The sequence below is a fragment of the Equus przewalskii genome, chromosome 24 (assembly GCF_037783145.1).
Source record: "Equus przewalskii isolate Varuska chromosome 24, EquPr2, whole genome shotgun sequence".
NCBI lineage: Eukaryota > Metazoa > Chordata > Mammalia > Perissodactyla > Equidae > Equus > Equus przewalskii.
Genome location: NC_091854.1, coordinates 790,451 through 815,985, shown reverse-complemented (window position 1 = coordinate 815,985; position 25,535 = coordinate 790,451). Strand labels below are relative to the sequence as shown.

Here is a 25,535-nt window from a genome sequence, read left to right as displayed (position 1 = left end):
TACATTCTTTCTCAGTGAGTGGTGTGCACAAGCATTTTTAAATTTTAAGATTATATATTTTAATATTCATTTATGTGTAGCCTCTATGGCAAGTGACATGATTTTCCATTGGTAGCAATGATGTAAAACACTTTAGAATAAGTTGATTTAAGTTAAAAGAGTATGTATGTCTCTTTAAAGAGAAGTGGTAGTATGTGGTGCTACATGTGGTGGCAGAAGTGGGAAAGTTGATGCACGATTAATTGAAGTTTGGCAAACGTTGGTTTATTGGGAAACAACATATATTATGCTAGCTTGTAGTACTGTAATTTTAATTATGCTGTTAAATAAAAACCTCATAGCTATTGGTTATATATATATAAGTTAGAATGCTGGCTTTTTAAGAATCTTTTCTTAGAGAAATTGACTTATTTGGGTCTTTGGTATCTGGCATCAAAGTTAATTAAGCAGAAAAAAATCACTTTGGTTGACTCCTAGACAATTAAAAATAAGAAAGTATATATCAAATGCTTTTCTATTGAGAAGGTTTCTAAGACTTCCTGGCAAGAATAGTGCAATTTTATAAAAGTAATGCATGTACTCACTATTCCATGGTTATGTGCTATACAACAACCTTTGAAAAGCAAAAATACATTTCCCTTCTCAGGGCAACTACATTAAAATGCATGGTACACCAAGCACTATGCACGGGGCTTTGTTACATTTTATCAATCAAAGTTTGGGAAGATTCTTTTGGTTTGGGTTCATATATGCTAATATCTAGTGAGAAAAGTAGCGTATTTTTTTTCCCCTGAGAATCAGAAAAGGGAAATCAGGATATTTAGAAGATGCTTTGAAGTTAATTTTATTTAGAAAATATTTTTAGAAATATTAGAATATATAGTAATACATTTTTGAGTATTAATTAAATATAGATTTTATTTTTGGAAAGAGTACACATTTAATATTTCATAACTGATTTAGTTACTCCACATTTGAAAAACAAATTACGAGGCTGGCTTGGTGGCATAATGGTTAAGTTCGGTGTACTCTGCTTTGGTGGCCTGGGTTCACGGGTTCAGGTCCCCTGGTGTGAGCCTCCGTCACTCGTCAACCATGCTGTGGCAGCGACCCACATGTAAAGTGGAGGAAAATTGGCGCAGATGTTAGCTCAGGGCTAATCTTCCTCAAAAAAACAAATTAATACACATCTTTACAAAATACAGGAAATGTAGAGAGAATAGAAAATATAATTAGTACTCTTTCCTCCCTTTAACAGTTTGAAGTCACTTAATTTTATTTTTTTTAAAGATTTTATTTTTTTTTCCTTTTTCTCCCCAAAGCCACCCCAGTACATAGTTGTATATTCTTCCTTGTGGGTCCTTCTAGTTGTGGCATGTGGGACGCTGCCTCAGCATGGTTTGATGAGCAGTGCCATGTCCACGCCCAGGATTGGAACCAACGAAACACTGGGCCACGTACAGGGGAGCGCACAAACTTAACCACTCGGCCATGGGGCCAGCCCTGAAGTCACTTAATTTTAAAAGTCAAGTGTAATGGGATTTAGGAATTTGGAGGAGTAGGAATCTTTTTTTCCAGATTGTGCTGCTTTTGCCCGCATTTATATTTTTAAGCAGATGTGATGTATGGAATTAGTGTGGGCTAATCCTGTCACAGAGCAGCAATGTGAGTTTGGAAAGTTCTCTACCTTTCTGAGCTTTGGATTGCTCAGCAGTAAATAAATATTGTTTTCCTTCTGAGCTTTAATCAGACCTAGTTTCTCTCTCTCTTTTTAATAGGAGACATATCTAAAAAGATCTATCATAAGAATTCATGACATATTTTCTCCTAGAAAAATGGAACATATTTTAATGACCTTAGCGTGCATGCGTTCAGTAACACACTCATTTATTACATTTCACCACTCTACAAGTGCCTGACATGAGGTTGTGAAAGGTCATTGCGTTTACCTGCTCCTGGAATCTTCCTGGGAATTTAGATGGCTTTGTTGGGTTTCACTTTGCACTTATTAATAATTTAGCACTGGGATAAAAATAAAAACAAAGACTCTCATCTTACAGTGTGAGAACATGGGTCATGTGTGCTAAGTCATGCAGGTAAGATGAGTAGCAAACCCCGTGGGGTAGGCAGTCTAAAGAAGTATTTGATGTGGCCTGTTGCCTCCCTCATGCAGAATGACTGCCTCAGCATTACAGGGAATTAATGTAATTGCTCCTGAGAAGGGAAATGTATTTTTGCTTTTCAAAGGTTGTTGTATAAGCTTTAATTATCTAATCCAAACTCAGAAGCTTTCTCCAAGCAGCTTTCCCTTTTAGCAGCCATAGTCAACTTTCAAATACTGCTACATTTTTAGGCTTGAGAAATCACTGCATTATAAGCAACTCTGTTTATATTATATAACCTACTCATTAGGGTGCAGCAAAATCCTGTTTTAATATTGGTTACTGATAATGGTCTTTCAAGCTAGGGTTGGTTTAAATGGATTTTTTTAATTGTTTGAGCTGCAACTAGGGTCATGATTCTCCATTTGTAGAATGAGTGCTTCATGTCTAGAGCATTCTTTCACAGTGGTTTCATTTTCTGTGCTGTTTTTGTTTCATGTTCAGTTCGCTTTGGTTGGTTGGTTTATCAGACCTTTATGTTGACTTGTCAAATGAATATGAGCCTTTCTTATTAAAGTTAGTAGTATCTTTTGTGTATTTATTTTAGTTTTCTTTCTTTAGAGAATTTAGAATCGAGGTGTTTTCTAGACTTGAAATTTTAAATAATTAAATGCAATATATTGCTAGTGGAAAAGCGTAATGCTCAAAGAAACTTTGTAAGTAGAGAGGAAGACTACTTTTTAAGAACTGAGACTCTCATTCTTGTCATTGAAAAGCATAGTGTTTTGATGTTGGGACATATTAAGAAAATAATGCCACTAATTCTAGGTAGAGAGGGTTTAGGAATCAAATTCGATTCAAACTATAGAGGAAAAGGACCAGTGCCCTTGGCTCAAAATTAAAATAGTAAATTGTACTTGGAATAAAACCAAACTCCATGGTTTGTGTTGCTCTTCACAATCTGGCCACTGCCTGGCTCTCCCTCTCTCTCCTGTTCTAGTGACACCGATCTCCTCTCTGTCCAACTCACCAGGCTCTCTATCCCCAGCAAAAACTGGCGCTTGTTCTTCCTACTGCCTAGAAAGCCCTTCCTCTTTCCCTCAGCTCTTCCCACGGCTCTCACTGTTTGCATCTTGATACCCTAAAGGCTCCCAGAGACCCCTCCATGGCTACCTTGCCTTAAGCAGCCGTTCTATTCTTTTTCCAGGAATTTACATTCCCATAAGAATGTAAATTCTAAGATAGGTACCAGTACCTGATAGAACCCGGGCACATATTATATAGTCAATAAGTTGATTCACTAGAAGTTTACTAGTTTTAAGAGCTCTTTTTTTTGTTTATTTCTTTGTTTAACATTAGTTTATCATGCTGGACTGGAGGAATTATAAGTATCCTTGATAGCAAGAGCCAAGCCACTGTGTGTTCCAACGCCCTCACCTGCAGGCGTTTCCGCTCATTTCCTTGGGATTATTGAGTGGGCTTTCCTCAGGGCGGAGGGAGCGCTCGCAGTAGACCCTCCCTGGGTATTGTCATCACCCTGCGATGTCTCTTTCAAAGTTCACCAGGCACAGAATTACCTCTGGCAGATCTTCTGTGTAGGACAGGGAGGACTCTTGATCTTTGTTGAGCACAGAGTACAGTAATGGAGGTATGATTGTTCTGTTCCCAGAAGGGAAAACCCTGCCATTGTATCTGTGCAGTGTGCCTTGTCGACAGCCCTGGGCGGCCTCTTGATGGCTCTGCCCTCTGTCTTTAAGCTCTTACCCATGCTTAAGTCAAAGGCTGCTGCTCAGCTTCAAGCTGAAAAGGAAATTTTGGCAGCTCGGTTGCCGTCTAAAGATCAACATTATCGCCATGACAGTTGACACTCAAAGTGGAAGACGTGAAATGCAAACTTGGTGAGTAATTAAATTAGTTTTGCGTCATTTTTTGCTGGTGTTCTAAATGTTGTTGTTTATCTGTCTTAGGTAATCTATTTAAAGAAGACACCAGAAGAAGCCTACAGAGCACTGCTATCTGGCTCAACCGCCCCTTATCTTCCGTTCAGGTATAACTGCTTTTGAGACTTGGGCTATAGCCCTCTGCGGGACAGCTCGCGACTTTAGAGTTGGATTATTGTTTTTTTAAATTGTCTTAAGACTGTGACCATTATGTTATATGGGATGAAATGAGATGGTAGTTTTTATTATTTCCTTTTTGCAGAGTTTTTTTCCCCCTATCTAGTAAGAATAAAGTAGCTTTCTCCTTTTAGGAATTAATTTTTTCCTTGAATCCTTTCTATATCTTGACAACTTAAGCACAAACAGTGCCTGATTTATGAGCAAACAACCCTGTCAAGATTCGTTGGATTTCAGTAATGTACATCACTGATTCATCCATTCATTCTTTCATTTCATGAGCACTGATTGAGCTCTGACTGAATATCAGGGGCTAGGTATATAGAATAAGACCCTCCAAGTACCTTCCTTCCAGGAGCACATCCTTAGTGGGGACCCTAAATCATCTGTTTAGCGCACAAAACCAGCTTTCATCCTGAGGAAGCCTGTCTTTATTACAACGTTGGGAAAGAATATTTTCTAAGTATCACCGGAAAAAGGTCTTTAAAAATTTTGAGTAAACTTGAACTTGTTTAAAAAATAGAAGGGAATATACGTCAAAACTCCGACAACAGTCATCTCTGATAGAATTGTAGATGATTCTAATATTTTTGCCTTTTTGCTTATTTGTGTGTCGAAATCTCCAAGCATTTGGATTGGTTGTTATTACTAATACCATAATTACCAACAACAGTGAAAGAAAGGACCGGGAAGGATTGAGGAGGCCTCCTTGCTTGTCTGTTTTCCTTCCTCTCCTGTAAGAGGGCAGGTCACAGTGCCTGATACTTAAAAGTGCTTTTAGGCACCGGCCCGGTGGTACAGCGGTTAAGTTCGCACGCTCTGCTTCAGTGGCCCTGGGTTTGCTGGCTCGGATCCCGGGTGCGGACATGGCACTGCTTGGCAAGCCGTGCTGTGGCCGGCGTCCCACATACAAAGTAGAGGAAGATGGGTACGAATGTGAGCTCAGGGCCAGTCTTCCTCAGCAAAAAAAAGAGGAGGATTGGTGGCAGATGTTAGCTCAGGGCTAATCTTCCTCAAAAAAAAGTAAATAAATAAAAAAGTGTTTTTAGTAAATATTTGAATGAATAAGTTAAGACTAAATCCCTTAAGATCCAGGGGATTCCCACCTCTGTTTCTCAGACCACAGGAGGGAGCATTATGAGGCACAGGGTGGGTGTCAAGGTGGGGAGGAGGAATGGGGCAGATGACACCCGGTGTGCTCGATCTCTCAATGAAATCGAGGAGTGAAGCAGTGAGAGGAAAGTGCCCTCAAGCAGTCTAGAGTTGAGCTAATTAGCTATTGAAGGGCAGATTAAAAAGTGACAGATTATGTATAGGAGAGTTTTAATGATGAAAACAAAGCTTTTTATTTTTTTCTTCCGCTTCTAATGGCTTCTATAATTTGAAAGCTTTTGGTAAAACACAGTTGTATTTTTTAGAAATGGGTAATTGTTTTAGTCAGTCTGGTCTGCTCTAACACAGTACCACAGACTGAGTGCTTATAAACAGCAGAAATACATTTCTCACGGTTCTGGAGGCTGGCCCAGGGTCCAGCCTGGTCAGGTTCTGGCGAGGGCCCTCTTTCGGGGTGCAGACTGCTGACTTCTCCTTGTGTCCTCACATAGTGGAAGGAGGGCAAGAAAGATCTCTGGGGTCTGTTTTATAAGGGCACTAATTCCATTCATGAGTGCTCAACCCTCATGATCTGTTACCTCCAAAGGCCCCACCTCCTACTACGTCACACTGGGGTTAGGATTTCAATATATGAATTTTAGGAGAACAGCAACCTTCAGTCTATTGTGCTGCTGATGATAATAGTAATCATTCTGCCTAAGCTCTGAGCAAAGTGGTTGAGTATATGCCTTGGAGGCAGAGACACTGGGTTTGAAGGCTCATTCTGCTCCTTACTGTCTATAGCAAGCGTAGTAACTTGGACAAGTTACTTCTCCTCCTTGAACCTCAGTTTCCTTTTCTGTAAAATGGCTTTAGGGCTCTCTTGAGGATTAAATGAGGTAATGCGTTTATCACTGTGCCTGGTGTAGTACCTGGTTTTTGTTTTTCTCAGTGTTGTTAGTACTGTTACTAATAAGAAACAAGAATTATCCACAAGGATATGCTAAATATGAATAGGAAGTATTTCTTCTAATGGTCACATATTTAGTAGGAGTGAGTAGCTCTACAGGTACATAATAAGCTATAAAAATAGAAGAAAAGATTCTGACAGAGATTTGGGAAAGTATCAGACATTTAAACTGAGCTTTTAAACATAGATAAGGGTTTGGGAATGGAGGAGGGGAGGTTAGGCACAGATATACCCTACGGAAAGCCCTGGAAAGGATGCCGTATCTAAAATAACTTTAGAAGTTCTCTGTGGTAGGAGCACAGTGTCTGTGGTGAGAGAGGGGCCAGTAACGGTGATGGGATTACTGAGGCACTTTTCCTGGAGACACTGAGGGCTCATTAAATTTCTTTTCTAAATAAGAAAAGTGTTTGCAGGGCCAAGCCCCATGGCCGAGTGGTTCAGTTCACACGCTCCGCTTCGGCAGCCCAGGGTTTCGCAGGCTCGGATCCTGGGCGCGGACATGGCACAACTCATCAAGCTATGCTGAGGTGGCGTCCCACATGGCAGAACTGGAAGGACCTACAACTAGAATATACAGCTATGTACTGGGGGACCTTGGGAAGAAGAAGAAGAAGAAGAAAAAAGGTTGGCAACAGATGTTAGCTCAGGGCCAATTTAAAAAAAAAGTGTCTGCAATTTTTTTTTGTTATTTTGAAAAATACCACACGCACCTGGAAATTGTAATGCTCTAACATTTGTAGAATTGTAGTGCCAGTCAGTAAGTCCAATGGAGGATATAACTATTTAAGCAGTTTAAGTGAAAAATGTATATTAATTTTTATGCTTGTGATATTATCCATTCAGAAGTCAAGGGAGATGTATTTCCATTTCACTACACAGATGACCCTTGTTGTCCTTGTCAATTTAGATGAAAATGTTGGAAAAGGAGGAAAGAATAAATTCTTCCTTTAAGCAAAATTATATTTCTAGCTTATAATGGCCTGGGTAATTAATTTGTTTCCTGAGAACTAGAATTTTTAAATAATTAAGATTAGAATGGAAGGAAAGATAGTAAGAAAGTTATTATTACTTAACATAGAATTAAATCAAAGTTATTAAAGTTATAGCTTGTTTTTCCAGATTGTTTTTATTTAAATATTTGAAAACATAAATATGTTAACATGGTTTAAAAATTTTAAAAATATATAAGAAGGTTTACAGTGAAAATGCCCTTTCCCATCCTTATCCTCATCTCTCTAGTCCTTTCTGAATAACTTCTAGTATTCCAATAACTTCTGTTTATTCCATATCCTTCTAGAATTTCTTTTTTTTTAAGAAGCATTTTATTGTATTTAATTTTTTAAAAAAGATTGGCCCTGAGCTAACATCTGTTGCCAATCTTTTTTTTTTCTTCTCCCCAAAGCCCCCGAGTACATAGTTGTATATTCTAGTTGTAGGTGCTTCTGGTTCTGCTGCGTGGGACGCTGCCTCAGCATGGCTTGATGAGCAGTGCTAGGTCTGTGCCCCGGATCCGAAGCGTGAAACCCTGGGCTGCCAAAGCAGAGCACATGAACTTAACCACTTGACCATGGGGCTGGCCCCTAGAATTTCTTTATGCACATATAAAAAATAAAGATACACGTTTTTATTTTTCCTATTTTTATCACAAAATAGCTTAGTATATATGCTATTCTGCACGTTAATTTTTTTCACTTACCTCATCTTAGGTATCTTTTTCTATCAGTACATAGAGAGCTTCCTTCCTCATTCTGTCTTATTTCTGTGTAATGTACAAGAATGCATTTAACTGGCCTCTACCAAGTAGAAATTTAGATTGTTTCCTATCATTTTAATTGCAGTTTTTTAATTCATATGGTCTCAAGTGTGTTTTAGAGGAAAGAAACTGAGACAATACTATGGGAAAATTATAGTATTGTTGTTAGAGATAAAGAGATTTTAGTAATCCGTTTGCATAAAGATACTCATTATATGAAACAAAATGCTAAGTGCAAGTATGAGGCATTTGTTCCTTGCTTTGGGAATCTATTTCCTACTAAAAGTTTGACCTTGAGTGTAACTCTGAGTTGTGTCTTTCTGATAACTCAAGACATCAAAGAGTTTTGTTTACATTAAGTTGCATTTCTAAATCCAGACTTTTCATAAGCTATGCATTTGAAGCAAAAAATATCACAAATTAGTGTGTATAATTTAGTGAAAAACTTAGTTGAATACCACTAGTTGGCTGGAATTTGACTAAAGAAACTGAATTTTTTTCCCCAACGCTAGGATCAGATGTGAGTTGATTTTAGTCCACAGCCCAGGCCGACTAAGGCTAATGCAGTAGCGTCAAGAATCATCTTCATCCTGGTTCTGGTCAGCCCTCACTGCCTTGGCCTTCACTTAGAATCTGGATTCTGTCATCCACTGGGTTTTTTACGCCGTTTGCTGTTAAATGACACCTTTATTTTTGTTGTCTAGATTTTTATTTAATCTGCTGCTGCATTAACACTTTTATTTAAAAAACAGGAAGCCTTAAAGGAACTTCCTTTTAAGTGTAATTGTTTTTTGGTTTAAAATTTTTTAAAAATGAAGACTATTTTGAAGGCTGTTGAGGTGTGGTTGGCATCTTTATGTACTATCTTCACTGAAATGCCCATGTTCCCTTTTGTGCTATATATTTTTAGTGTGTTTCTAATAAGGGAGTTTTAAGGCTACTATGAATTTAAATAATGCTGTTCTTCAAGATTTATTCATTCAACAAACATTTATCTGAGCAGTCTCTTCTGGAAAGCCTTTCCTCATTTTTCCAGAGAGGCTTAGCAGGTCCTTTGCCTAGAATTCCCTGTTACATTTTGTGTATTACGTTTTGTTCATACACCATTACATTTGCTATGTATACCATTAAAGCATATGTCTTCTATTGTAATTATGTGTTTGAACGGCTGACTTACCACCAAGTATGTCTGACTCTTCTCTTGAAGGCCGAGATTGGGCTCTTTTCTTGTGTGCCAGGGAATACATACATTAATTTATTTATTGCTTTTTCTGTGCCAGTCACTGTAAAAGTCTTAGGGATCTAAAGATGATTTAGGACAACTAGGTACCTGCTCCAGGGAACTCACTATATGACTTGTAAATGCGTAGGTACGTAAAACAACTATACTGCTTTATTAGAGTTAGGAGATTGGTATTTTAGGAGTACTGAGGAAAGAGGTTTAACCGGGGGGAACTGCGAATTGGAGGAGATGTTAGAGGTAGGCCCCGTGAATGCATTTCATGTTAGGATGAAAACTGGAGAATAGCAATCCAGGTGCTGATATTAGGTGCTGTGAGTTTTCATTTGTTTGGTACAGATTGTCTTTTATAATGGTAGCTTCGGTAGAATGCTGTATAATACAGTGTTTGCAGTGTAGGTACATTATTATAACCAAAAAAGATATCTGATTAAGTTTTTCTATTTGGATTCATCTTAAAAAAATTTTTAATTATAGTTTTCTATTAACCTAGTTAAACATTCTCTAAAGATGAGGCAAATTAAAAGAAAAAGAGTTGGGTAGCTTTATTTCCTTTTCTTCTTTTCTTCCAGTTTTATTGAAATATAACTGACATACAACACAGGTTTAAAGTGTACAGCACAGTGCCTTGACACATACATTGCGAAATGATTACCACAGTAAGTTTAGTTAGCATCTGTCACCTCATATAGTTAGAAAAAATTTTTTGTTTTCCTTATGATGTGAACTTTTAGGATCTACTCTTCTATCCTCTTTCAGATGCATCTTACGGCAGTGTTAACTGAGTCATCATGTTGTGCATTACATCCTAGTACTTATTTCTCTGATAACTGGAAGTTTGTCCATTTTGACCACTTCCACCCAATTCCCCCACCCCCTGCTCTCATTTACTGACTATCCTGGATTACATTAGGTATAGTAGACTTTAGAGAGAGTTGAATTTCTGGCTTGGTGTGACACTCAAGAAGTGTTTGTTCTGATGTTACTGTTTGTAAGTCAGTATTAGGGTGTTCCGATTTAATTGTAAAGTAGCGTCAAAAACTATACTTTTTACTTGTACTAAGGATAGCCGGCGTGTTTATCAAGAATGACTTTAGCTGAAAACTAGAGGAATAGGGTGTTTTTCACCTACTTTAATTCTTTGAGTCCATCTATCTTTAGTGGTGGCTTAGCAGTTGGCCTTCAAGGAACAAGGGGCCTTTCAGTTCTGGGGTCAGAGTCAGCAGCATTTGAATTGGCAAGCCTGGTACGAATCTTTTTAGATTCTCTTCCTTTCAGTGTACTAGTAAATTTATAGTCTATACTATTGGCCAATCATTCTACAAAGTCCTATTAATCACAGCTGTCTAAGGCCCCATAAGACCACCAACCCTGAGTGGAATTCCCAGACAGTTTTCTTGGCAGTCAACGGCAGTGGTTTTCAAATGTACATTCTTGGGTGTTCATAAAAACAGCATTTGTGAAAACTATAAGTCTCACAAAACATTGCAAAGGTAATCAAGCTAAATAGCACAAATCTTTTAGGTCTCTTTTGTGCTTTTTAATTTCATTTTGCGCTTACTTTTTTGTTTATCAATCCACATGTATCAGTTTGGTAAGTTTTTTGTATTGATGATGATTCATAAATGTGCTCAAAGCATATTTTTCAATGACATATAAAATTAAATGCAGAATAAAACTATACAGAAAATAAATAATATCCAGGGTCCCAGTTTTGAAGACAGAAAGCTTGACATGAAAAATAGTGACTGGGTGCAGAGGTGAGGTGAGGGTAGCGGGCTGCGCTGACATCCAGTGGATAACGCTGGATGAGCTGGATGTCTTATCTTCAGTTGTTAGTTTAGGGTTATTTTTTTGGTGGGTCTCTTCCTGGATAGGTCCATGAATGCGTTTTTGTGTAGCTATTTTATTTTAGCTTGGAGAAGAGGCTAGAACTCAGATCAGTGTTTCCCAAAGTTATGTTGGTTCTCAAACTTGGTTTTAAAAAGTCTGGGAAGCTTTAAAAAATATTGATGCCTGGGTTCTACTCCTGGAAATTCTGATATGATGGGTCTGGGGTGAAATCTGGGTATTGGGATTTATAAAAACTACCGACTTGATTACAATATGCTGCCAAGGTTGAGAGCTACTGCTCTATAATATCTACCATGGCATAAAAAAAAGATTCAGTGATCAAATACATTTAGAACTCTCAGGAGATTTGTAAAGTACATTCTCATTTTAAAGATTCTGAATGGTTCTTAGTCACAAAATAACCTGTTTAACTTGGTTTAACCCAGAATTTTCCCAAGTACTTCATCGCAAATCCTTTCCCACTCCCCTCAATTTCTATGAACACCCGGCAGAACTCATGTTCTCAAACACTCTAGAGCACGTTTCCTGATCCACACATGTGTGGGACAAAATAGATCTCTTGGGATTAGAATAATATGCTGCCATTTGTGGAACTGTTTTTGTGCTGTTTCCTGAGAGTCTTGGAAATAAATGGCTTATCAAATAGTGCTATTTTATCTAATAGGAACAGGAATATGCAAGTTTTCTTTCGGAACAGATATGAGGGCAGAAAACCTTCCTTAAGAGAGGACCTATAAACCTCCCACTGGCCTTCCTTTAACGACACTTGTCATTAAAATGAATCCATACTGTTTGTATTAAGGGAGGGGTTTGTTGTGTTTGGGGGATGACCCTTAGTGATATCCCCGTTGCTGAGCTGTGTCTTAATGGGAAATCTGTGAAGCAGTTGCTCTGGATCATCTGGGCATGCCCGAACTTGTAGAGCTCTTAACAAAGGCTCAGAGGGGTCAACCACTTAGAACTTGGCATTAATCTTCCTTCCTTCTTCTTAAGCAAAGTAAACATGTGCTGTGGATGTTAGATGTAATTATAAAGTATATCTCTTTACATAAAACATTGAACCGGTATTTGTTAGTTTAAATATGATATTATGATTTTTGTCAAAGTTTATTTAGCAGTTAACTTTGTACTTCAAAGGGAAAGTTCTCCTTACTGTTTTTCTCTTGAGTATCAAAAATATAGAAGCAGAACTTATTTTATGCTCTCTTAAGACTTCCCTTTCATTCGCAGCTTTTCTTTGTGATGGTACCTCTCTGCTTCCCATGGATCTTTAATAAACCTTTGCTTTCGATGCCTGGTATGATGGGAAAGAATCTGTGTTAGTTTTGAATAGTGAGGATGTGCCAGTTCCCTGAGCGTTGAAAACAGATGGACATAGATAGCTTATCCAGTCCAAACGTTGACTCCATTCGCAACAGCTGGAGCATATTGAGTAACATGGACCACCATGAAAAGCAGACGCTTTATCAGCTTTCTCTTGTTAAAGCGGTAAATAAGCGCCACTATACAGGATCTGAGAACAGAAACAACTGTCAGGGTCTTTATACCCATTAAATATGTGTGAGGAGGTGAGTTACATCTGTTCTTTTTTTGGAACATGGCATTGCTTAAGTGGTTTGAGTTGTGAAAATTGGCTCAGACTACTTTTTTGGTTATTCCTATTTTTATGGTCCCAGATCAGTATTACCAAACTTTTTGTACTCTTTATAGTACATTTCCGATAGCCAGCCTTAGGTGATAAAGGTGGTTTGGAATAAGAGACAGTCATTTACATTAACGAACATAGTTATTTTGTGGAATGCCTATTAGGTGAAGCTCTTATTTTCAATACCTGAGTCAAAGATAATTTACTATTATTTTTATCTTTAAAGCAAAACTAATGTGATTAAATGAGTAGCACTTAGGTGCTGATAAAAGGCTCAGAACACAGCCCTTGGTCTTAATTCTGGTGCCTGTTACTGCTGGTTCTAGACAGATTCCATTCTGCTGACTTTATGTGACCTTTTAAACCATGACTTAGAAATGAATTTTCACATATCTCTGTTTCTTTAGATGAGCAAAGTGATTAGTGTATCGCTTTATGTTCAGTCTGAAGAGCAGGTGATCCCGTGTTCCATTTTTTGTTAAGTACTGGTTGTGCTCAGCTTTTGGTCCTACCCATGAAGCCAGCTGATTTTGCTCTTTCATGAGTGGGAGATAGCTCTGTTCTCCCCACTAATTCTTCTCTTGTAGACCTCGATGATATAAGCAGTCAGCTCTTTCTTTTCCCTGGATCTGGTACATATATGGCACGGATGTGTTCAGATTCTGGAAGCCAGGCGTACTTTGGACAATTGTGTAAAGTATTTTGGGGCATTGTCTAGTTCCCAGGTATCCAAACAATATAGTCTAGGACTGAACTGTCTTATATAGTAGCTATTAGCTACATGTGCTGTTGAGCACTTGAAATTTGTTTAGTGTAAACTTAAATAGACCATAACTTTAAAATACACATTGGATTTCAAAGATTTATTTAAGAAAAAAGGTAAAGTATCTTATTTATAACTATGTTGATTGCATGCTGAAATAATACTATTTCAGATATAGTGGACTAAACAAAATATATTATGAAAATTAATGTAATTTCCTTTTACTTTATTTCAGTATGGTTATTTGAAAATTTAAAATTATACTTGGCTCTCTTCTGTGGCTGGCATTATATTTCCATTGGACAGCAATGATCTAGATTATATTTTTGTTACTGTACATAGTTTATGATTAAAGATTGTTTTATGTAACTTTTGCTTTCAAAGGTCAGTAGTTCCCAGCCATTAGAGTTGTTCAGGCTAAAGTCAAATGATCTCCTGGTAACGATCATTTATTCATTCATTCATTCATTCAACATCTACAACGTAGTGATATACCCAAAACTGTACTAGACTCTGGACATCCAGATGTAAAGGACACATTTGCTGTCCTTAAGAAGCTCATGATCTTGTGGTGCTTGTGTAGATGGGATTCAGTTCAGTGCTTAGAAGGTGCTTAGATGACCTTTCAGATCCTTTCCAATCCATGCTTTGCAGATATTTGCATACCTCCTAACTACTTGCTATCCAGAGAATTTATAGAGAATCATCTATGTAGATCATAGTCCTTCCCAATATTTCTTAGTCCATTTACCTTTGGCTCTTTTTTCTTCTTTAATGTGGTCTCCACATTGTAAACACTGGCTGTGCCTCCGTTCTTCTTTCTTTTCTCATTTCGAACAACTTCATTACCAGAAATGCTTTCTTATTGTTTTGTGTAAATATGTTCTTTCATCTCTGGTTTCATCTTCTCATTATTAGTGTTTACAAGGTTGCTTCATTCTGAGTGATTTCTTAGATTCTTAGGTTACAAACAGTGGTGTGTTGGTAAACTGGCTCTCTTAAGTAAAAAGTGTTTATTGATTTCTGTGGTGTAAAGTTTCCCACCAATGCTGATTTGGGATCCCAAAATTTCTGAATATTTAACAATTGACTCTTGAGAGCCTGTAGAAAGACAGCTCTAGGACAACAGTGAATCAAGCCCTTTCTCTTTGTATCTAATTGAGGATGTTGATTCTAGTTTTCTTAATTTTTCTTCTGCTGCATCTCTGCAAAATAAATGCAAAAGCATAAAAATAAACAAAAAAAACCCATCTGTTCCATCTACTTAAATATTCATTCATTTAGTTTTTCGTTCAACAAATATTTATTGAGTTCTAATCCCTCCCAGGGACTTGGAATAGTTATATGGATTTTTATAATCACTTCATAATAGCTTTATGGATCAGTTGCCTTTATGCCGCAAGTCACATTTAGAAAGAATTATCAGGATGGATGCAGTTTAGATGGTCAAGCATGGGGTTGAGCTCAGTTTGTGTTTAGATGTCTATAGACAGCTGTCGGCTGTAACGTTAGTCTTCTGTATTGGGGGTTAGGGACACATTATTTATTCTTCAGCAGAGATGAATGATTAGAAACCTTGGGTGTTTGGGGTGTTACCCTATCTCCTGAATGAAGAGCAGCCTTGTCTTTACCTGTTTAGGAGAGGAATGCAATCCATGGTAAAACCATCATGACAGATAAGAGTAAGAGCTGTAGTTTTCCCAGGCAAGCCAGGGGTGTGCAAACGTTTTCCTTCTGTTGAAGTCTATGGGATTTCAGTGGTCCTCTATGAGGGAGGTGGAAAAATACATGTCCTCTTAGTCAACTCAGTACATATTTGGCTGGATAAATATGAATGAATGAATGAATGCATGGATCAATGAGTGAAAAAGCAAACCAGGAGTTAAGTAAACAACTGGGAACTGTAACTGCAATAAAAACTGTGGGAGTTTAAAACTTTGTAGCACATTGCTATAGTGATTTAAATTCCGAAAGCTCTTTGTAGCCTCTCGAAAAGGTGTTAAAATAAAAAATGATGTTTAATACCACTTGACAAAGGAAGAGAAAACTACTTTGAGCTTTTAGCTCTATTCAATTAGTACTCTGGGAAAGAGAGCAAAAGAAAATGGTCTTAAATGGACAGAAGGAATTTTGGGTTAATGCAAAGAAAGCTTTTCTTGCTAGTGAGGATTGAGGTGTTAGGTTACTGAGTTAACAAAAGTGGCCACAGAATATTATAGAAAATTTTCTTGAGATGAGCTCCTAAGCTCCTTTAGTTAATTTGAATGTTTGCTTACAAACGTTTATTGAGTATCTATTTTGTGCCAGGCACTGTATTAGATATTAGGGACACAATGATGAGTGAAAAATGTATAGATCCTGCCTTCTTCCAGACTATTCCAGAGAGGCAGGCAGAGAATCAAATAAGTACACCAGGATATAATGTCAAACTGTGGTTAAGTCCAATGGAAAAAAAAAGTTAGGGAGCTGGTCTAGCCAGGGTGGAGATAGAGGTTTTTCCTCTGAGACGAGTGATCTTTGAGCTGAGATCTGAAGCGTGAGTAGGGTAACCCAGGCTAAGGTGAGCAGGAGAACATGTGACCAGCAGGAGCAAAGGTTCTGTGGTGAGAGCAGAGTGCCCCATCTGAGCAGCTCAGAGCAGGCCGTTGTGATTTGCCTTTTGAAAATACCACTGGCTTCCGTGAGGAAAACTGATTAGGAAGGCTAGGAGTGGATGTGGGAAGGCTGCTGCAGTAGTCTACGTGATAGGGAGCACTGGAAGTGGAGAGGAGTGAATGCATTCAAGAGACATTTGAGAGGGAAAAACAATGGGACGTAGTGTCAGATGGATAAGGGGAATGAGAGAGGTGGAGGGACTTCCGGGTTCTAGCTTGAGCAATTGTGGAAGCTGTGACTTTTACCCAGATAGGGAGTGCTGGAGGCAGATTATTGTTGTTGTTTTGGGGTGGTGGCAGGTTCAAGAGATTCTTACACAGTGAGTTTGTGATGCCTTAAGACGCCCAAGTGGAAATGTCATGCATGTGGTTGGCTATACCATTTTTGAATTTTTAGGAGTTTGTGCTAGAGTGATAAATTTGAGGGTCATTGGCAGATGGATGGTAATTTATATAAATGGGATTGTGTAAGGCAGTGATTCTCAAAAATGTGCTTCCTCCTACCAGCAGCATCAACACCACCTGGGAACTTATTAGAAACACAGATTCTCAGGCCGGGCCCCAGACCTGTTGAATCAGAAACTTGGGTGGGGCCCAGCCTTGTGTATTTTAAGGAACCATCCAGGTGATGCTGGTGCGTGCTAGAGTTTGAGAACCCTGGTCTAGGAGAGTGTGGAGTGAGAAGAATTGGAGTCTGGAATTAAACTTTGGGGGGCTCTAACTTTTAAAGATCGGGCGGTGAAGGATGACTTTGCAAAGGAGACTGGGAAGGGGAGTGTTTAGAGAGGTAGAAGAAGAATCCAGGAAGCAGGTGAAGAGAGTATTCAAAGGAGGGAGTTACTTGCTGCTGACGTAGTAAATAAAATGATGGTTGCGAAATGTTGCCTGGGCTTAGAATAAGCAAATCCAGAGAGACAGAAAATAGATTCGTGATTGCCAGGGCCTGAGGGTAGGGTGGGGAAGGGAAAATGGGGCGTTACTGCAAATAGGTATAGAGTTTCTTTTGGGGGTAATAAAAATGTTTTGGAATCAGTGGTGATGTGCATTGTGAATGTACTAAAAATCACAACATCGTGAATATAGGAAAATCACTGAATTGTACACTTCAAAAAGGCTAAAATGGTGAATTTTCTCTCATTTAAGAAAACATCCCCTGGGCTTAGCACAGTGGAGATCATTGGTGACCTTGGTGAGGAGTGCTCATGGCATGGATGAGGGTGCAAACAGAACAGAGGAGGTTAAGATGTGAGAGGAGAGAAAATGGAAGCAGGAAGATGAGTAATTCTTTAGCGAAGTCTTGTTTTAAAGAGGAGGCCAAAGAGAGGGTGGTGATTGAAGGCAGTTGTAGAGTCAAGAACGTTTTGGATGGTTTTCTTTAAAATAAATGGTAGAGACCTGAAAATGTTTAAATTCTGCTGGGAAGGACCCAGGAGAGAGATATGGAGAGGAAAGAGATCATCAATTGTACTGAATAATGATATAATTTCAGAGTGGGAAGGGATTTTTGAGGTGTTTTCCTAACCTTGACTTCCGTTTCATGTAACAATGCAGGTGAAAAATATTCCTCACAAGCCATCATTCAATTCAAACATTGTATGGGGTAGGTATCTTGCTGCCTTCCAGGGCCAACCATTCCATTTTCTGATGGTTCTAACAATATTGGGTGGTTGAGGAAAATCACTTGGGAAAACTGATTTATAAAATGGGAGGTAATGTTACTTTTAGAGAGTAAAATATCTCAGCTTCTTTTTTTGGGGGGGAAGATTGGCCCTCAGCTAACATCTGTGCCCATCTTCCTCCACTTTATATGTGGGTCACCTGCCACAGCATGGCTTGATAAGCGGTGTGTAGGTCTGCGCCGGGGATCCGAACTGCCCAACCCCGGGCCACCAAAGCAGAGCGTGCAAATTGAACTGCTCTGCCGCTGGGCCAGCCCCTCTCAGCTTCTTAAATGGACTTTCAGTCTCATTTTGGTCATTTCCTCACTCTCACGTCCAGAAGAACCCAGTGCTGTCAATAACTGATCCTTTTGAGAATTATCTGATATTAATTGTGTAGAGTCTCTGATTTTTTTCACTGTCAGCTTTGTATTCAGTTTTCTTGGTGTTCTAACTTTTTTGCTGCTTATCTATCTGATTTCCAGCTTTCAGAATTTTATTGCTATTGTCTTCTCTCTCATTCTCCCTGACCTTGTTGGATTCCATTTTTAAAAAGCCTTTTAAAGTTCTCTTTTTAGTGGGGTTTTGGTAGATGAACGGGTTCAGTCTGCCACCTTTACTTTCTTTCTCTTTTTTTTTCCTCCTAAAGAGTATATTACATGTTTTTGGGTTCCTTCACTTTTACAGTTACTCTCTTGTGACTGTGTATGAGCCACATGTAGTAAGCCATTTGTCTCTTGCCCAGTGTGGGGCAGGTTTGGGGAACCTGTTGGCTTCACGTGGATGTCATGAGGATTAAATGCACCAGTGCATTGAAATTGCCCGGCCTAGTAGGTGTTCAAAAAGGTGTGGGATCTTCTTTCTTCGGTCCTGAGGATGTGACTTAATTTTATTCCATGCCTTGTTATATTTCAATTTGTAAACTTCTGCCTGACTTCCCAGCTTGCTGTGACTGCTTTGTGCCCAAATCCTGTCAGATGGCACGTTAACTCTCCCTCGAAGATCTTCCGGTCTTCAGCGTTGGTCACCAAGTCACCACAGCTGTCTTTTCAGTCATTGGTAAAAATTTTGGCTATAGGAGGAGATATCACGACAGTCTCACTATACTTAGCAGATGGTCAGAAAGACTGGGTCTGGAGCTTTCCTGATAACTTGTATCTGTGAATTTGTTTAGCTGAGTCTAGGTGTGGGAAGATACACTTGGGGGAATAAAGAGCACTTCCAATTCTTATGTTTTTTTACTCTTTTTAAATACAAAGATGGGTTTTTTCTTTTCCTTTTTTGTTTTTTACTAAAGCAGCAGTTTTTAATCTAGGGTCTGTAGAATGAAATTTGGATGACAAAAATTATATCTTTATTTTCACTAACCTTATAATTTATGAGATAGTATTCAATTATAAGGGTTGGAAATAAACTATTAGAAGTATTAGTAATATAAATGACTTTGTCACAGTAGAAATCATAGAGATTTTTATATCCCATTACAGTTGTTTCCTATATCTTATTATTTATGTTCATTCCTTCTTCAAAATTACAGTAATTATCAGACCTCCTACTAGATATTGTTATATAAATAAAAACTGCATAATAAGGTATTATAAATTTGCTTTTTTAATATTTTGATAACTTTACTTAAATTTAATGGAATAGGTCTTCTATTATTCCTGTGTATTCTATTTTATGCATTTAAAAACATTATTCTGAGAAAAAGGGTTCATAGGCTTCACCAGATTGCTTGCAGGGGTCCAGGGCACACAAAAGATTCTGAACCCTTGTCCCAAAAAGACCAGTGCCTACAAAGGCATGTGTAGTGATTTATATAAACTGATATTTTGTCTTAGCTCCCCAGCTGCTCCTTTCTCTGGGTTAGTCCATTGAAATTTGCTTCTTCATATGTGGTTTACATCTTTACAAGATATTTGAAAAAGGAGCTATTTTGTTTTTCACTGACCCGTGAGTTCAGATGGCATTAAAAGAAGAACTCTTGAAATCAGACTTAAATATCTAGACTAACTCTTCCTATTTATATAGGGCAACTTTGAAGTTTCAGGACTTAAGAAACATTTCTGTTAAGCTGCTTTGCTAACTTACTATTTTTATATTAGCTTATCAGGATGCTGAAACTCAGTAACGTTGATGTTACCTTTTTAATTCATGGCTTTGCAGCCATAGTTCAACTTACCTTGGACAGTTATGATATAAAACTTGGTTTCATGGTAGTTATACGTTAAAGGCCTTAAAAGTCATTTTCTCCCCATGGAACGTCTTCTGGCACCCTCCCCCAAGCTGTCCCTGGACCGACTTGGTGTGGTGCATTGGACTTTGTCATTGGCAGGTGCCTGACAGCTCTGGGCCTTTGGTTCAGCAGTGGGGCCTCTGCAGGGAGACTGAGAGCCTTGAGGTCAAGTTTCTTGCCTTGGCCACCTTGGAACATTGCTAGTATTAGAGCTCCAGTGCCAGTTCTTGCTTAACTGACCTGAACTTGATACTCTAGTTTTAAGTTGCCTAAAGCAGGTCTGCTAAGTTGTTCTAAAAACTTAAATAAAGTATGAAGCACTCAATTTTCAGCGCAGTAGGTTCCCACTCCTTTGGTAGAACACTTCATGGTGTGTTGGAAACTCTTATGGATCCTGAGGAGATTGGAAGCATGACTGCATTTTTCTTAGTTTGTTGGGGGGAGGGGTATGGGAGTGGTGGCATTTAATCCATGAAAATAACTGCTGGTTTCTGTTGACCTGCATACCTTGTCCCACTTTTCTTTTACGCTTCTGTTTACCATATTCCTCTGTCAGAATACCTTTCTTGATGATGAATGTTTTACTTAATGAAACAGCTCGGTTCACTGTTAATTAATAATAATAATAATAAAATATTAATGAGTCATAATATTTATTAAGTGCTTCCTATGTGCTGGGCACTACATGAAGGACTTGACATATTTTTTAATGACTCTGACAACAATCCTATGAATGTTAGCTACTATCAGTAATTTCATTTCCCAGATGAGGAAACCGACTTGTAGAGGGAAAGAAAATAACTTGCTCCAGGTCCCAGCCAGTATGTGGCAGAGGTGGACTTTGAACCAAGGCAGCCTCACTGCAGAGTTCAGGCTCTTAAATCTGCTTTCTTATTAATTCTGCCTGTTGGATTAAAGCAACTTCAGAAGTGCTTCAGTTAAGCTGCAGGAGTAGTTAACGAGTAGGAGCTGATATGTTACATCAGTTTACCGTGTTGACAGCTGTGAAGCCAAACTGGCATGTCTCCCTCTGACTTGGGTATTTTATTATTTGGATATTCTAGATGCAAGTTTTTAATGTGAAGTTTTTTCTGTTTGTAGGGATGCTTCCTTTGGAAATTGCTCTTACAACCTCACCATCCTCGACTGTTTGCAGGGAATCAGAAAGGTAATACAGTTCTCCTTGCTGTAGCTGACACACTAGTTTAAAAATATGAAAAAGAAATAATATCAACATCTTGTTTGTTGCTGGAAAGAAGAGAGGGGAGCCAGTAAGCAGAAGGCTTTCCACTTCTTGAACAATGATGGATCTATAGAATACAAACTACAGGGCAAACGGGGAGAGGGTAGGAGGGTAACTCTGTAACTCCTTATAGGGTGGAAGGGGCCTCCCTTTCTGTTTAAACTATCTGTGTTCTGGGGCAGATTTATCACTTCCATCTACTGCTGTGCCTGTGGTATTGCTTTGTCAGCCATTCAGCCTCATTATCAAACTAGATCTTGGCGTGGGAGAGACAGGAAGTTGCCTAAGCCACTGGTCTCCTCTGTTAGTGTGGAGGAGACATTTCCACATTGGTTTTCTCATTGAATATTATGACACGCCCATGAAGTAGTAAGTAGGCCAGTTATTATTATCTCCTTTTGACAGAGGAGGAAACCACTCCACAGAGGTTAAGTCACTCTCAGGGTCACAGAGTTATTAGGAGGACTAATTTTAACTCACATTTCCCTGTCAATCCAGAGTTCTTTCTCATAGCCTCTCAGGGTATGTCGTAAATCAACAGTTGTCAAAGTGTGAGAACTGGTTGGAGAGGCAAATTCTCAGTCCTCATCCAAGACCGGCAGAATCATAAACTCTGGGAGTGGGGCCTTGAAGTTTGTGTTTGAACAGTCGCTCCAGGTGATTTGATGCACTCTAAAGTTCAGAGTCAGAGTTATTTATATATATAAAACGCAGAAGTTAATCTAGAAGATTCTTGAGAACTATTGGGACATGTTAAACATTGGTTTACAATCTGAGAAGTCATGCAAGCTATACTGTGAATTCTAATGAATGTTCAAAGTACAACATTCCACCTTGAACATATAGCCATGATTTATCAGTCAGGAATGTACGTATGACACAGCCCATTGGCAAGGGTCATCGTGGACTGTAAGTATAGTATTAGCAGCAATTCTAGCTCCAGTTTCTGTTCTCTGAGGTAATGTAAAACTGATTTCATTGTGTTTTGAGTTGAGAAAATTGGTATGCTAAATATGCTATCTGTTTTATGTATGTTTGTTTTTGACATTTCATTTAAAAATGCATGTAAACTCTGTACAACTTTAAAATAGTTTTCAAATATTTTTCTGTTCACTTAAAAACTATCAAGAGACTCTAGCCCACCCCCTGCAAATAATACCACCAACAAGCACTTCCAGTATCACCAGTTAAGGACCCTTATGGAGATGGTACCCAACATAGAATCCACGATTACAGCCTTTGAAAAATACCCCTGAGGGAAAAGAAGTAATTTATTTATTGTCACTGTTATTGTTGTTTTGCCTATCCTGCCATCTGGTAGTGGTTATTTCTTTTCTAACGCTTAGTAAATTCAGAAAGAGTTCACACTGGAGTATCATTATTATCCTGCCCATTATTATAGTGAATGGTAACTTGATACAGAAACTTATGACATCCTCTGTGTTGTAGAGGAAAGGTCTGCCTTTGTTCATGAAGAGGGTCGTCTGTAAACTCATTTTGTTAGGTGTTGCAGTGTATTTTACCCAAATGTAGAGGAGGTTTCCGGGGATCTGGTAGATTTTTCACCATGTCTTTAAACACCGAGACACATTGCCCTCTGTACACTCTCTTACATAGGGCTCGAATGTTCTGGGCCATTTTTGTGACAAGTACCATACCTCCTAAGAATGTAGACAGACTATAGCCACATTTTGCCTTATTTTAGGAAGCGCATCTTTTTGATTTTGATGTATTGACATCATCAGCAGCATAGTTTATGTGTGTGTGAACGTCTGCATACAGAGGCATACACAAACACACACTTTAAAGAAAGGGAAAGTGGCTAGTTCAGGGTATATTTTTCTCACTGTTTTCTCTGGAATGGTGCATATGGATGAACTAGATTGCTTTCTTTAAAGGTGAAATAATTTAAATAAGTTGTTCGGCTTATTCTGTAGAGGTTGTCTAATCCAGTCTTGTCAGAGTTGAGCATTTATAAGAATCACCTAGGAAGACATGTTAAAAATGCTGACCCCGCCCCCAAAGAATCTGATTTAATACTTCTAGGATGGGGCCGAGGAATCTGTATTTTAAATATAAATTACTTAAGTGCTTCTGTTACAGGTGGTCCATGTTCTACGTTTTGAAAAACGTTGGTCTGTAAAGTGTTTTCAAAGATAGATGTACTCGAGCTTGACTTAATGGTTTCTTCTATTTTTAATGACTCGATCATGTAACTTTTCCAAGTAACTGGTTTTGTATTCTGTTGTAATCTGTTTAGCTTCACGGCTTATAACGTAAAAGGCTCTGTCCTCTTTAAGATATTACATCTGAGCAAGCCAGATAGTTTTGAAAAGTTCTAAGTCATTAGTTACAAAAAGCAGCATGAAGTTTTTCTTTGTGTTGTTAAAAATATCAGTCTTCCTTCTAAACTGTAACAGCAGTCAGTTACACTTTTACTCTGTCGGAAACTATCACGACATAAAAGAAGTTCTCCCGAAGTAGAATTTTAGGAACAAATTAAGTAAGCCTACTAAGTAAAAATGCCATTTTTGCTAAATATCTCGTTAATGGTAAAAGGAAAACAAGTCTCCTGGGAATAATTGATTTTGCTGCTATCTGAGAAGTTAATCACTATTATATATTCTGTCACAGTTAAATATGAATTAATTGCATAGGTTTTAACTATAAGGTTGCTAATATGTTCCATTTTATATATATAATTAATTTTATGTGCAAAACAAATGTAAATTAGAATTCAAGAGGCATATTTTGTGGGACATATTTTCCTGTTTTTCTAAGTGCCTAGTCCTATATGTACGACGGTCTTAAAATTAAGAATGTTAGAAGATGATATGCATTAAAAATCAAAGATTTCAGGCTTTCTCTCCAGGTTAGTGAGGATGATTTTGTGAGCAGGAATTCTGGGAATGGCTAGAAGACTTTGTCAATTTAGTGTGGAAAAACTAATTCAAATTCTGCTTTTAGGGATTACAACATGGATTTTTTGACTTTGAAACATTTGATGTGGATGAATATGAACATTATGAGGTTTGTACATTTTAATTGTTTGCAAGATATAATTTCGTGTTGATTACCCCCCCAACACTCAGGAATTGCAAATTGAATGGGTGCTAAATAAAAGCATTCTGGAGTTTTCTATAGGTGTCAGTTTTCTTCTTTTATCTTTGGTTATTACCTTTGAACCAGGAGTCACCAAAATTTTAGCTTGGTAAAATCCTATATCTGTATATATTCTTTTATCAAACCTTGATTCACAATTACTTTGCGTCTTTAGCTTATGATAAAAAATAATTTTAAAGTATAATTTGGTAGCAAAATTATAAATTATCTTTATTTTAAAATTCAAATTTCATTTAAAACAAAACTAGATTTGTGCCTTGTAATATTTTCGACTGCGTAAATTTTATTTTGAAATATGGCTGAATTTACTTATTTCTAATAGTTGGCTGATTTTTTTTCCTATGGCACCATCACAAAGCTTTCAAATAATGTCTTGCCTGCTCAGTGTTGTAGATTTTAGGCAAAGGCTGTCCAAGCTAGGTCACTTTATAAGGAGGCATTGAAGAAGAGCACTTTCTGAGTAGAAGGAGGAATCTAGGAGTTAACTTTTCCTGAAAGATGAGAAGCCTGTAGACCATGAGTAGGCTCAAGGTTCTAAGAAAGTGGGCTCATCTGTTGGGGTTCTCCAGAGGAGTTAGAAAATTTATCACTATCCTTAGCTGGACAAGGGCAGCCCTCACATTTTGGGCTCTAGTTCAGGACATGTCTATTTGGGTATCCTGCTTACATGTTAGACTTAACATATCTGAAAAGAAACTGATCATCTTTCGCCCAAACATGGGCTTCTGCATTGTTCATCAGTATTAATGGCATCACCATCCTACCGTTCACCCAGACTCAAGGCCAGAAACATTTCTCTTTGTCTCCCTAATCTAACAAGTATTTGAATTCCTGTTGCCAATGTCCCAGGATGTGTTTCCTCCCTCCTTCCCTTTGTGTTCTCCCTGGCTCAGGTCTCACATCCTCTCTCGTGGACTATTATAACCACTGTCTAAGGGAGCCCTCACCCTTCTCCTCTTGGTCTTTCACCCACTTGCCTGAGAGATCTTAAAACAGAGCTCTTATCTTGGCTTGTCTTGGCCCCAAACTGGCTGTTGCTCCCATTCCTCCCCTGCAGAAGTAAGGAGAAGCTCCCCTGTCCCGGC

The 25,535-nt window shown here is 38.3% G+C and overlaps 1 protein-coding gene across 46 annotated transcripts in view; it reads left to right on the top strand.

Annotated features, from left to right (window-relative positions):
- Window positions 1-25,535, top strand: part of CDC14A (cell division cycle 14A) — a 164,350-nt gene that overhangs the window by 60,034 nt on the left and 78,781 nt on the right. For 35 of the 46 annotated variants that reach the window (XR_011532512.1, XM_070592426.1, XM_070592428.1 and 32 more), the window contains 3 exons: window positions 4,070-4,149; window positions 21,186-21,252; window positions 24,295-24,357. Coding sequence is in view for 39 of the 46 variants with exons in the window: in XM_070592426.1 (XP_070448527.1) it covers window positions 4,070-4,149; window positions 21,186-21,252; window positions 24,295-24,357 (210 nt within the window). In the remaining 7 variants the exon portion in view is untranslated. Of the gene's footprint in view, window positions 1-3,906; window positions 4,001-4,069; window positions 4,150-21,185; window positions 21,253-21,927; window positions 22,286-24,294; window positions 24,358-25,535 lie in introns of those variants that run through there. The other 11 variants (XM_070592407.1, XM_070592417.1, XM_070592413.1 and 8 more) reach the window with 3 other exon arrangements.